Here is a 14,064-nt window from a genome sequence, read left to right on the forward strand (position 1 = left end):
TCAGTTGGCTAAAAATAGAGCGATATAATGATATAATGACACTAGAAATTAATACTGTGCACAGCAGTACTGCGTCCATAATAAATGCAGATGTTTAGAAGCGAAGATCTCAAACAAGAGCTTCCAGAAAGACTTAATAATTACTGCGCCTTCAGGTGGCATAACAAAGATTGTGTGTTCACAGTGCATCAAGAGACAGTAGAATCAGACAGTAGAATCCTGACGTCACTGGTCAGGATAGCAACCACAAGTGTTGAAAGAGCCATTCCACGTCAGTAGTTTTAGTGCAGGTAGTTCTATAAGATCGGACCCTTGGGAAGGACACGAGTGGCACTGGGGCATCCTCTTTCAATGAGTTCACACCCATCAGCTAGGAGGAGTACGACGGGGGTTGGAGGGGTAGGTTCCATTTTGCTCCTGTATACAAATTAGTATGAACTTAAATTCACCATTCCACTATACATTTTGTAACTCACAGTGATGGTCGACACAAAACTAGCCACGATCCCAGGCCGCACTTCCTTGAAGGCCGGTGAAGGAGGCTAACACAACACCAGTGCCAGTGCCGTAATGTCATATCTTGATCCAGATACCAAGGATTGGGCTATAGGCTATAGTGTACAATTTCCAATGATGAAAGGGTATTATTGATTTATATCGCTCACCTTGACAATACATCCCAGGCCCAGCCACTTGTGGACACCCCTGAGCATAGTATACAAGAGATCGATGGCCAGAGTCTGAGGATAGACTCTATCAAGTGTATCTGGCGATCAATGGTCTACTTGTATGAAATTGTGTAGTCAATCAAAAGTAGCCACTGATAGCAGAAACTTGAGAACCTAGGTCTGTTCTTTCACAAGAGTGATGCTCCTTCTTCCTTCGCACAAGACAGCTCCTCACACTCTAGCTAGCTAAGCCTATATCTATGACAAACTAAACTTGCAAAGAATAGACCTATGACACGGAGTTCTTTGTGATTTAACGGTGATTTTACGGAGTAAGTATGCTTACATACACTATTAGTGTTTCTATTCGCTCCACCTTGCTCAGGTATTCGCTCTTTTTTAGCGAATACCTGAGCAACCACAGCAACCACAGCACATGCCCAGATACACGCCCAGATACAATCAATACCAGGCCGAGGAGGAGACCTAGCGTTCAATTAGAGACGGATCGGCCTGGGATCGAGGCTAGCTTTCTACTTACTTACATAGACTAGTAGAGTGATCAGGCAAGAGGATATTATCTCTGTGCAAAATCAAGGGTTAACCTTGGAATGCATTGCCCTGCTACGCCCACTCATTTACTCTTCACTTCCGCTTTTTCCGATTTCTGGCTTTCTGGTCCTACAAGCGCGGGCTGATGATAAAACTGTAATTTCCCTGCAGTGCATGCACTATATATACTATATTATATGAGCTCAGATCGAGCTGAGTGATATAATATTATATCTACATGTGAGCCACCACAGAATCACCACAACAAGATATCTGACTGTGGAAATGAAGGTATATACACAATCTTGAAATAGAAGACTACATAGTCAATGATACGATCTACAATCAGTGTTACTGTTTCCTACCGTCAGTTTTCTAAAGCTAAACGCTAAACTCACACACAAGTCCAGTTTTATCCTTAATAATCGAAGCTATATTATAATATAGATACATATACCTGTGTGGAGAGACCATCCAAGCACTTTACAGAACTTTTTTGGCCAGGTTGGAATTCCGACCTGACCAATCAGATAAATACGATGGCCGATAGGGGTCACCTGCCTCCGCTTGCCGCCAATTAACTAATACCGCGAGCGGTAAAGAGTTGCCACCTTTTTTACCGCCCTGTAATAATGATGATAGAGGGTCTGAGATAATTTTATAGCCTTGAGCCATGACAAGGATGCATTTTAGATCTCAGAATTTAATATAGTATTTATTAATTTTATTATACATGAATAAATAACGAGTATTCTTGGCTGTCGTGATTGTTGATATGGAGTAGAGGCTTTGAACTCAAACGACATGGACAGTGGATATCACTTTCTCATGTCGTTCTTTTGCCGGTCAATGAATGGTTATCTTTCTTTCTTAATATCGCCAACTTTTTTCTTTTTGTGAGGCGTAGTCTGGCTGTAAAAGAAAACATAAATAAAGTCAATATTAGGCCACTCCAAATGAGACTGTAGTTTCCCGTCAGAGACTCTAGTAAATTATATGCGGGTGTGAGCAGTATTATCATTATTCATTACTATGAATCTCATTATAAATGTGTTACATCATCAATGAATTTAATTAATCATCCACAAAAATGTAACCATGCACACATATAACCACAAACAGTAAACAAAGATCAATAAAAGAAGTAATTTCAATATTTCATTGGATAATTAGAGAAATAATGGCCATAATGACTATTAATGCGGTAGCTAAAGCAGGAAGCGCGAGTAGGACGGGAAACTACAGTCTCATTTGGAGTGGCCTAACATGACATTGTAACATAAAATCTCTATAGCTAGCTATACTTCAGTTCATTGAAGGTGAAAACATCTAGTACATTTTGTTGATTTCTGTAGCCACAATGAGACTACTGCAATACTAGCAAGACATGAAGATGCCTTTAAACTACCTAATAAAAACAACAGTAGGCATTGAAGACTGATGGTCATAAATTAAGTGACACACTTCAAGAGACCTATTTGACAGCTGTTTTCGCGAAAATACCAGGCATAATAATTTAGTATGGCTAGCATCGGTATATTAAATATATTCTTGCATGGGCCCATTCTCAACCACTCTGACCGGCAGCATGCATTGTTTATACTGCGCTAAATCCGGTAAAGTTATCACATGCACATGCAGTTACTCAGATTGTCAATGCTATATTAATAATTATATATACAGCTATAGATATCTATAGATCTATTTTCGTAAGCTGACACTTTAATAATAACAAATTAATGGTGTAGATATTAATACACATGCAACTATATATCACATGATTATCACATGATTATCATATGCAAAGTCAATTTGTAGTTTCAGGCTATACTATATTCCTAAAATAGCAAGCGGAATGAGGCAATGATAAAATTATAATGATCAGGGCCGTAGCCAGGGGGGGCTCATGGTGCTCAAGCACCCCCTTTTTCTATCTGAGATTGTACACAAAGTGTACCTGATTGTCTAGCTGAGCACCCTCTTCTCTTCCAGATCTTGCTGCAGTTAGCTAGCTAGTAGGCAAGCCGGGCAAAATAAATTGGTCTTAAACTGTGAGCTATTCTGGCTTAGATCTATAGACTAGTTCTCTTGCGATAGCGGTTTCTCTATGCAAATAGAAGATTAGGACACGCCCAACTATTAATTATAACGTTTTAATATGAGGTGTGGCTTCCGGTTAACCAAATTTCGGCGCTGCGCGGCTAAAACTCGAGGGCTTTGGGCCCTCTTTCTTCTACGATAGCACCCCCTTTCTCAAAATCCTGGCTACACCCCTGATGATATTGATGATAATGATATTCAATTGAAAACACATCCCAATAAGCGAAAGTGTAAAATTTGATTTAGTCATAAATTCATGACAAAATTTAGCCTCGAATCCAGGCCGATTAAAATACGGCCTATTGCAGTTAATTAATTATAGGCGTGGCCGTCCACGCCCATGTACTATCTACTATTAAATGAAGCTTTTTATAGCCTAGCTAGCAAGCTAGCTGTGGCCTTCTCTATGGTGTTGTGTTGAGAAGGCTTTCACACGAAGCCAGAAGAGGCTCTCATCTACCTCTATGATGGTTGGATGGTCGTGATGTTTTGAACTGGGTTTCTGACAGACTATGACAAGTCTTTGACTTTGTGCTTCCAACTGCAACCATAGGACCATCGTAGAGGTAGATGTGAGCCTCTTCTGGTTTCATAATAGTGTGCAAACCTTCTCGACAACACAATAGAGAATATAAGCAACAGCTTCACAGGAGAGAGAGTTTAAAGTGTTTCTGACAGACTATGGCAAGTCTTGACTTTGTGCTTCCTACTGTCACCATAGGACCATCTTAGAGAGTCTCTTCTGGCTTTAGACAAGTGTGTAAGCCTTCTTGACAACACAATAGAGGGCATAAAGCCACAGGAGACAAGTATTTGTTAAAAATAATACGGAAAGAAACTAGTAAACAAACTAGTTTACGGTATAATTTTACAAAGGTTTACTAACGTGAACGAATTCCCCAGATTCTGGGGAACTCAGTTTGCGCATGTGCACTATCACCCATGCAATAGAGACCAGGCCGTATTTTAATCGGCCTGGTCTCGAGGCTAGACATAATTATACCTGAGAAACTGCATCTATATATATATAGATTCCTATATATAGGTGATTGTTGTATTTATGTTGTGATTATTAGCTTATTATAGTGATAACACTGAGTACGCAAGTAGCAAAAGGGGTCTTCCCTGGGAAAATCCCGCATGAATCACATTCAACATCCATATAAAGTGATAAACCTTGGACTAAAGACCAGAGGAGGTACGACATCCGCGTGTCAAAGGAAACGTTTTAGACACACATTCCTTAGGTCAAAGTTCGGAATGTGTTTGTTTAAGACACGCGGATGTCGTACCTCCTCTGGCTAAAGACTATTAGTGGTCATAGCACACTATTAAGTGGAAAGTGCATGGGTGGGTTCAGGTGCAGTGGTGCACTTATAACAATTAGCTAAATCTATACTGTATTTAATTAGCAGTGGAAAGTGAAAGTGAAAGTGAAAGTTATTTTCTAGTATCATGATACCAGCCAGTGTGGAAGGGAGAGAACCATCTTGTAACTCTGGGCTAACAGTTTACAAACAAGTGTTACTGACGTATATTCAGTCCTAGATGTAGAATGGATTGTGTGTGGGAGTTGGATACTCCTCTTAATGTACTCCTGCTTTCAAGAATACAACTAGCCTCGAGACCAGGCCGATTAAATACGGCCTGGCCTCTATTGTGTTGTCAAGAAGGCTTACAAGAGGCTCTCTACGATGGTCCTATGGTTGCAGTTGGAAGCACAGTCAAAGACTTACCATAGTCTGTCAAAAACCCAAATCAAAACATCACGACAATCCAACCATCATAGACTAGAGGTAGATGAGAGCCTCTTCTGGCTTTGTGTGCAAGCATTCTCAACACAACACCATATAGAGAAGGCCACATGCAGCTAGCTAGCTAGCTAGGCTATAAAAAGCTTCATATAATATGCACTTGTCAAAGTAATGCCTCACCTCCCCCCTACCGGGGATAAGTGGGGATTAGTTGGGGATTAGTTGGTGATCTGCCTAGGGGAATTAGACAGATCACCTGATGCATACATTGGGTCAAAGGTCAATTAAAGATCACATGATGTCCTTCCAACACATGCTGAGTACAGTGAGAGCAAAATTTACTGTTCCTTAATCCCTGAGCAATCTCTGCCTTCTTGACTTCACTAGCTATAGGAGTATAGCTGTCAATATTTATATAGTAATTCTGATACTTCAAATAATCTGTTTATCATTCTCGCTAGAAACCACAAAGAAATACCTATAGTGTGATACAGGTCTAATCCCCACATCACCCCCATGTTGTACTTGGGGCTACCAGGGGATTAGACCAAATAACATGCCCAAAGGTAGGGGTATTAGATCAGGTGATTGGTCTAATCCCCACCTATCCCCGGTAGGGGGGGGGTGGGGCATTAGATTGACAAGTGCAATAGTACATAGTACATGGGCGTGGACGGCCACGCCTATGATTAATTACACAGATACCAGGCCGTATTTTAATCGACCTAGGATTCGAGGCTAGAATACAACCAACTCCTAAAACTCCACAAATGTAAGACAGGAAGTGCTACAAGTTGCCTCATGAATAAATTTGTTTCTGATAAATAAAGGTTTTTTGAAGAAGACAGTTTATGATAAGCACTTTAAATTATGAATTTAGGTCAAACTAGCATAAAGTTGTGTAAAATGATTGCTAAAAGTTTGAATTTTTGAGCAAGCTGTTCACCATCGACGTAGCAAGCTAAACATTGGTTGAACAATTAACTAAATAACCACATAAATGCCATACAGGGTTTTTGCAAAGCAGTCACACAAACTTTAACATTAATACAAAACTTGGCAATAGCATAGAATAGGCCCTGATAAATTATGCTCGGAATAATTTTAGCATAATGGGTGTCTAAAGAATAAATTGGGCATCAATGTTCATTTTTGGTAAAGATCATTACATTAAGTTTTGCATAACTATGTTCTCCAAAATAGCTGTAAGGTGAATATTATGCATCAGTCAGCAAGATAACACTTGGAACCATGTGATATGATTATTAATTATGTTGTGTCAGTTGTGTGCTGTGTTTATGTCTACGTCTTATAATTATTATTTCACATTTTTTGGGAATAATCAGAGAATAATCGGATTTTTTATGAGAATAAAATAGGATAATGGATAAAAAAAATAATTTATCAGGGCCTAGCATAGAATACATCAGGAAAATGACTTCAAGCCTTCTATAGCTTGCTGCAAAGCATGTACGTCCATCAGATACACTAGTTAATACTTCAGACAGTCACTGGTTCCATTCACATCTGCATGGAGATATATGCAGCCATGAGTTCCACTAACCACAGAGATTATTCAGAATTAGCTAACTTTGACTTTTTGCGCAAGCTGTTCACACTATCTCAATCTAGTCCAAACTTGCTGAGTCAATATATTGAACTAATTTATATCCTAGTAACAAGTTCTAATGGTCTGTGTTATGAGCTTTGGAAATCTATCCTTATGAAACCATTAAAATACTTGTGGTATGTAATTCCTGTCTTGTCTTGCAAATGCTGAAAACCTAGGGGTCTTAGGGCAGACTGACTGTTCTATTTCAGAGGAGGTTGGTCACGAAGCCAAAAAGTTAATAATGACGTCATCTTTATGAAATACTTGAACCTTGAACCTACTTGTACCAAGCTCTTTTCTAGCCAGTATAAGGCCAGTGAATATATCTGGCCACCTTTTCCGAACAAGAGTATAAAATTATACTTAGATGATGACATAGCTGAGCTATAATTATACCGTATAGTGGGTAATTTTCAGGGGACAAAATATTCGTAGTTCAGCAATATTGAGATATTTCGTGGGTAATATTTTCGTGGTAGCTGCTTGCACTGCAGGTAAAGGTAGACAAGGTTGCGTCAGGTAAAATATTCGTGGTTAGACCTCCATCCAACCACGAAAACCACGAATATTTTACCCCACTAAAATTACCCACTATATGGTATTTGCTCTACAGTACGGTCTAAAAGTCAAAGGTCAGTTTGACGTGACAGAGCAGCGACCTTTGTGTGAGGTCACCTCGAGAGTGCAAAATTTTTCTCGAGGGGCGCAATTTGCAGCAGCACCAATACGAATTGGGGATGGCGTGGCCATGCAGACTAAATATGCCCAGAGTAACCAGACAGTTCTCTCTCTCCCACATGCACTACTAATGAGAACCCACTATCACAAGACTCAGATTAGCAGAGCTTAGCATGCAACTTTCAAACTGTCACTGACTTATATCTTTGCATGCAGGGACGGTCCATAAAATATCTGGAAACTGACAGCACAGCTATAGTTTAGTTGTTCCTGTGTGCTATGTAAATTAATGTTCACATGCATGCAGAAACATTCACTAATACCGGCATTTCACGCGGCTCGCTATACATGTAAGATGTGTAAGTATATATATAAGGCGTTTCTCTCTCGACTATAGAAAATCATTCTTTTTGCAGACATCTTCAGGACTTTCTGCACACACTTTCCAAATGACTATACAGCCTGGATTAAGGGTTTTTTGCTCAGATTTGCGAATACTTTCATGAGGCAGATGACCTTCAATTTACACAATTTAGATCTCCTGAATGTAGTATACGTAAGCTGCATGGCTGTCATTTTATCACGCGACTTACTCGCAAACTATCAGGCTCATTCCTATCCTGTCTTCTCTTTATCACTTCTTGAATTTCCACTTAATCAATATACTCCTATGAAAAAAACATGTTTAAATAATACATGCAATATGTGAGGATTGCCCGTGGGAACTACCAAAAAGCGTCGAGGGAGAGAGAGAGAGAGAGAGATATAATTATATATTATTATATATAATATATATAGGGGTTGCATGGTAGATTATGCTACCTATTATAATATGCTATTTTTTATGCTCAAGTTAACAGCTATAATTAGCCTTTATACTATTTTATACCTGAGGCGCGTTTTATTATTATTATTCCTCTAAAGCACAACATATAAATATAGATCCCATTTCGTCGCACAAGTAATATCAAAACTATACAGAATTCCAAGGAGATAATCAACCACCAGTATACTTTGATCACGCCTACAAATGTTTTTACTATGATTCGTACTGACTTGTATTTCTAAAACCTGCCTATTATTCTCATAAAGGTGCTATTATGCATGCCGTACCATGACTGATGACTGTTATTTTCTCAGAATACAAGGTTAACCGAGGTATCTCCCATGCAGCCCTGCCTATTATCATTTACATAAAGACCTCGCCATCTTATATGCATGCGCATGTGCTCTCAGCTTACTACCTCGTACTGAGATATCTGCCTGTGCTATCCTGAGTAAAATCCAACCCTCCCTTGGTTTCTATAAATTTCTTTGTCGATCGTTACGGCAAGACTGTGACGAGGCTATGACTGGTGGCTATAGGCCACATCTTTATTCCCAAGTATACTTAATTAAGGGAGATATTAGAAATGCCTAATTATTCTTTATAATAGACTGCATTAAAGTCATCAGTTATATATGGTCCGGCTCGTGGAGCGTTGCGGTATTAAATGGGTATATGTTTAGAGTTGTACTTTATGCGTCATGTTCTTGTATAATTATGTGTATATATATAGTTAGGGCAAAGTGCAAGGCATGCACTTAGCATATGTTTCTCGGAGTAATGAATTATGCATGGCTTAACATACCGGCCTAAGTACACACGCTGTTTACTAGTTGTCTGCGCATGCGTCAAATTTTCATTGTATGTGTGGTCAGCAAAGATATTTAATCAATAATTGACATTAAAAGTGAGTACAAAAGATGCACATAGGGAGCTGCTTCACAAAGGGAGTTGCCGGTTGTGCTGCAGCATGATTATAGTGACCCAGGGAAACTTGAGGATGATTGAATGGCTCAAATTACTTTTCAAGAAGGTTTAGTAGGCTGCTAGACCCCTCTGATTCTAGGCCCTTATTCGTCTCAGATAAATCTTGTTTGAGTAACATAGATTCTCTTGATGCCTCTGAGCTAACAGAAACAACGCTCGAACAGTCAGGTATATACACTCCAGTCCTGTGAGTAAGAAAAGATTAAAAGACAAAAAGATAGGTTTAAACTCTTACCTCACACTGTCCAGTCTTGTCCGTTAGTATAGCCAGGAGCCCATAAATAATAAGGAGCGGCTGACTACGGGATCACATTTCGTAAGTGGTTATGACCGCATTTCCAGAGTCACTTAAGTGGTTGAATCCCTACACGTGTTATACGCAACACAGGGCTGCGGTTTGCAAGCACTTATAGTCGATTCCATACAAGGAAGTGCGGTTTCACCGACAATTACGAAACGTGATCCCCGAGTATACGTTGAAGTTAGCCGCTCATTCTCTTTTTTATGGGCTCCTGGTATAGCCAAGAGGAGAACTGTTGGGATAGCTAGATATTTAATAGCCATTGCTCCTGCATGTGCAGAAAAGTAGACATTCTATAATAATTATGTGTACAATGTACATTACATTTCTCGTATTAAACAGGTTATAGTATCATTTTCGATCCCTCTGTTCAAGCTGATAATGGCAGCACCATGCAAGTCCTATAGCTCACACTCTTCACTTGATCCACCCTTAGATATATCAATGGTGGATTAGATCTTGCTAAACAAAAATGACTTGATATGATAGAACCGCACAAAAATATCTGACCTTGACAAAGCTAGCTATAGCCTCTTCACTTGTTCTTCTGTCTTCAGAATAACGTTTTCAAAGCTTCAGGGAAGATAAAAGCTTCAGCTAAGAGCCATTCCAATCGATTCCAATAATGATAAACGGGATACTGACTATATATAGACTTCTATTACACGATACTATACTATCGTGCATGTATACTGGATATAGTACACAAATATAAATGTCACAAAAGTGAATGAGAATATCCATTAGTTAGAATCTGACTAACGACTGACGCATGCGCAGACAACCAGGCCTAGTTCACCTAACCGTTATAAAAGCGAAAACTCGGCCTGGGATCGAGGCTATTTTCGGTGTGAGCTTTTTCTAGATAGTATATATAATTATATAGATAGATCAATTAGTATACATAATTGTTGACTAATGTGCCATTTACAGACTGCTGTGCACGTCCAGAGTGTATTACACCTGCTGATCCTATGCCTTCTTATAGTTGAAGGTCAGTTATAATCATTATACAATTGACTTACATATAGGAGGGAGTGTACGTAAAGCTTGGAATTCATTACCTCGCTGTTTTTACCTCATTCTTATCTCTCAGCTGCTATGCATGTTGCATGCTAGCCTCCCCTGAATAAAATGCCTGCTACTGACTGCTTGCGCATGCGCAAAATTATTGCCTGTAAAATGTCCTGTAATACAGAATTTATCACAGAAATATCCTGACAATTGAAAGTCATACACAGAGCTATTTTAGCTAGCTATATATAGCTAGAGAGAGCTGTATAGGTTTGTTGTACAGCTATTTTCTCTGATAGACTTTTCCCAAAGTTAGTGTCTGATGGGGGTGGCCTGTTGAATAGAGTTGTCAGCTTTCACCGGCTTCGTTCACAAACTGTTGCTGGCTGTGAGTCTTTTCTTAGCATAGTAGGCTAAGGGTATATATATAGCTGTCAGACTACCATCGGATGGGCTAGAAACCCTTCAATCGAACTTTCTATCTACTTCCTTCAATCTACTTCCTGCATGACGTCATTGTTTTACTGACCATAAACGTTGTTATCCGGATCCGCCAGATGGTTAGCGCATGCACAAGCAATCGATACCAGGCTATAGTTGTATGCATGTACATTGTTATACTCATCATGATAATTATGTGTATATATACATGTATAGGTATAACACCTTTTGTGTCTCTCACAGTTGATGGAGGAGGGAGTCTGGTTGGTGAACAATGTCCAGGAAAAGTCAAACTCTTCTGTAAGGGTGTAGATCTCTCTATTTTAAGATGGAGATATAATGGTGGAAATGAAATCTACTCATCAACCACTGACTTGCCAATGATCTCAATTCTGTCTAGTCCTGCTTTTGTGTCCGTAGAGTTAATTAATGTCACACAAACTCCAAATGATCCAAGATTCGGACAGTTTACTTCAGTTCTAATCGTGGATATTGCTCAACTTCAAGCTCAAAATATAGCAAGTATCAATTGTGGGGACCCTTTAACAATTGATTCCAAACCAGTTAACGTGATTACTCTCCAACCGTCTGTTCCCACTAGTCCCACGATAACTGCTGTGACTGCTACCTATAAGTTTGGCCTTTTGATGACCCTTGAAGTATCATGGATGGAGTTGGTTAGTACATTATCACATAATTATATGCAATGACAGTCTTTTACAGGAAGAAGTTTGCCTGGAATTCAAGGCCTCGTTTGTATACATGCTGAATCTAACTAGTCAACTATTACCACCCACTGTCATTGTGGTTGACCGAATTAGTTGCAGAGGCGGAATGTGCGTTGGACTATTTTCAAATATTTCAGAGAATGTAGAGGAGTACATTCTGTCACTGAGTGCTGGAAATGACATGGGATTAAGCGAAGACTCTACATATCAAAACACAATACGTAAGTTACTTTAATTTATAGATGTGATTATTTTCATGTTTATGTAACTGCATAGAGCAACAAAGTGATCAATACTTCACTCCTGAAATCTTGAATTCTACAAGCTGCGAAATATTTGTTCGATGTGTGTCAACAGATACAAGTCTAAACAATGCTACATGTTCTGTGTTATATGGTATGAATGCCAGCACTGTCACTTTTCTACTTAACACAAACACAAAATTACGTGTTTTAAATGAACTTCAGTCAGCTGTAGTGTCACACTTATTCGTTTTCTCGTTGATGGTTGATCACATTTTAAGAATAAATGTCATCAAAGAGACGAGTATTTCAGGTAACATGCATGCATAATAACTTTGTGCATGCATGATGATTGACATTCGTAACATGTACATACAGGTACCTGTGAGAGAAAAACGAATGACGCTGATATCGATACAATATTTGTCGTCCTTTTCACATCAATTATTGTTGTGGTGTTGATGACGGTGTCAATTATTATAATGTGCCTTTTTGTTGTTGGAATTAAGGTAAAAACGCATATACTTTTGAGTGTGTCTGTTAAGAGAGCCGGCCATAATAACAAGAGTCTTGTTATTATGACTCTTGTTATTATGGCCGGCTCTCTGTCACCCATGCATGCACTTAATTGCACTTCATTGACAAGCCATTTTGTTTTGCACGAATTGCTATAATGATTAAAACTCACTCTGAATTACAGCCACCCCGTTACTCTGTATAAAATTAATTACAATTAATGCATGGTCAGTTCTATTACTTAGCCCTTAACACGATTGCTTACCCTTTTCTATAGCACTGTAACAAAAGTCAGAAGCCTAAAGAAGAGTATCCAGTGTCAAAAAATAATGACAATTAAGGTATCATGATAACCAATAAATAACTATGTGATTCATGCTCAAATGTGTTTTATAGTTAAAGTTATAGTTATACTATGGTTGCTAGGGATTTATGGTAGTAAACCCACCAAGCACGAGTGCGGAGCCCGAGGGCGAGGTGTGGTTTACGTTGCCATAAATCCCTAGCAACCATAGTATGAGTGTTACATATCCTATGTGATTGGCTAGCTATAATTGCGCATTTACTCCTCTACCATTGTAACTCACGTTCAAACTATCAGAAAGCAAAAAGAAAGCATTGAGAAGAAGCTTGCTCTGTCAATAGCTAGCTAGCTACAGGTACTATTGCTTACCGTTCGACACCAGAGTTCTTGCTAGTCGAGCGCCGCCGCCCTCCTTGAAGGAGGTCGGGAATCAAGCCTATCCACAGTTTTGTTCTGGCCTGTTACGCAATAGTATCATGAATATCATTCATTCTATGTGGGTGCTAACCAATAGCGATGAATATCATTTATTAAAGTGGGTGTTGGCCACGCTTCTCAGTCAATCCAACGTGTGCAAAATTCACACGTGGTACAGTTGAGTGGGTGTGATCAATCCCCTTGAGATACTGCAATCTGATTGGAGCTGGTGGAATTGTTGGATTTCCAACAACAGAACAAAACTGTGGATAGGCTTGATTCCCGACCTCCTTCCGGGCAACGGTAGAGGGTGGCGGCGCCCGACTAAGTTCTTGCCACGCTGTCAGCTAACACTCTGAGCCCCGCCCTGACTCCTCCTCCATGACTAAAGCCTCACAAACTGCTAAAGCCACCCATACCCACAGAGCTAGAGCCAGACAGTGCGCAGTGCAGTGCATACAGTGCCAAGGCGCAGGCAGAGTGGTGCCAAGGCTCTCAGGCTCCACTAGCACTTGGACTGCACTAGCTCTCTAGTTTGAGAATCTCTTATCAAGTGCCTCACTATCATCCAAACATGTCTGGGGAAATATCAGAGGGAATTATCCTAGTTATCCCCTGGCATGACCATATCCTAGCAACCGCATGAAAACAGGATATAATAATATTATAACAAAACCCCACAAGCACCTGAGTGCTTACTGCTATATAGCTTTCTCCCCTGCATGATGATAATTTTTCATCAGTAAAATACCGAGAGGTAAAAATTAAAGTGCAAGTGAAGGCTGTTGCTCTGGCAGTACATTTTCTTTGCGTTTGTAGCTCCCAAATAGCTAGTACTTTTATGCAAGGGCTAACTCATACAAAACTTTATGTCGGTGAACTGATTCTACAACAATTCTGAACGCAACAGCCTTCACTGTATTC

General features: G+C 39.6%; 1 protein-coding gene and 1 long non-coding RNA gene across 3 annotated transcripts; one reads left to right on the forward strand and one right to left on the reverse strand.

Annotated features, from left to right (window-relative positions):
- On the reverse strand, nt 1-3,342 carry LOC135351686 (uncharacterized). The gene is made up of 4 exons (XR_010399481.1): nt 3,178-3,342; nt 666-2,132; nt 477-611; nt 1-417 (listed from the first exon to the last, which is right to left on the reverse strand). It is a non-coding gene; the product is annotated as an uncharacterized LOC135351686 (long non-coding RNA).
- On the forward strand, nt 1,354-14,050 carry LOC135351494 (uncharacterized). Of its 2 annotated transcripts, none has more exons than XM_064550510.1 (7): nt 1,354-1,511; nt 10,412-10,472; nt 11,177-11,610; nt 11,657-11,882; nt 11,938-12,216; nt 12,282-12,412; nt 12,697-14,050. In XM_064550510.1, the coding sequence occupies exons 1-7, from the start codon at nt 1,506-1,508 to the stop codon at nt 12,757-12,759; spliced, it is 1,200 nt and encodes a 399-aa protein (XP_064406580.1). In that variant the 5' UTR covers nt 1,354-1,505; the 3' UTR covers nt 12,760-14,050. The 2 variants fall into 2 exon arrangements, with proteins under 2 accessions (XP_064406580.1, XP_064406571.1); XM_064550501.1 differs by having other exon boundaries at nt 11,150-11,610; nt 12,697-14,049.
- The last annotated feature ends 14 nt before the right edge of the window (nt 14,051-14,064 follow it).

This window comes from Halichondria panicea, chromosome 1 (genome assembly GCF_963675165.1).
Source record: "Halichondria panicea chromosome 1, odHalPani1.1, whole genome shotgun sequence".
NCBI classification, from domain to species: Eukaryota; Metazoa; Porifera; class Demospongiae; order Suberitida; family Halichondriidae; genus Halichondria; species Halichondria panicea.

What these genes read in the sequence shown, in the direction of transcription:
- LOC135351494 (XM_064550501.1), top strand. An exon ending in ATGCCTTCTTATAGTTGAAG is followed by an intron (nt 10,473 to 11,149) that starts GTCAGTTATAAT and finishes ATACATGTATAG; the next exon opens with GTATAACACCTTTTGTGTCT. An exon ending in TTTTTGTTGTTGGAATTAAG is followed by an intron (nt 12,413 to 12,696) that starts GTAAAAACGCAT and finishes CCTTTTCTATAG; the next exon opens with CACTGTAACAAAAGTCAGAA.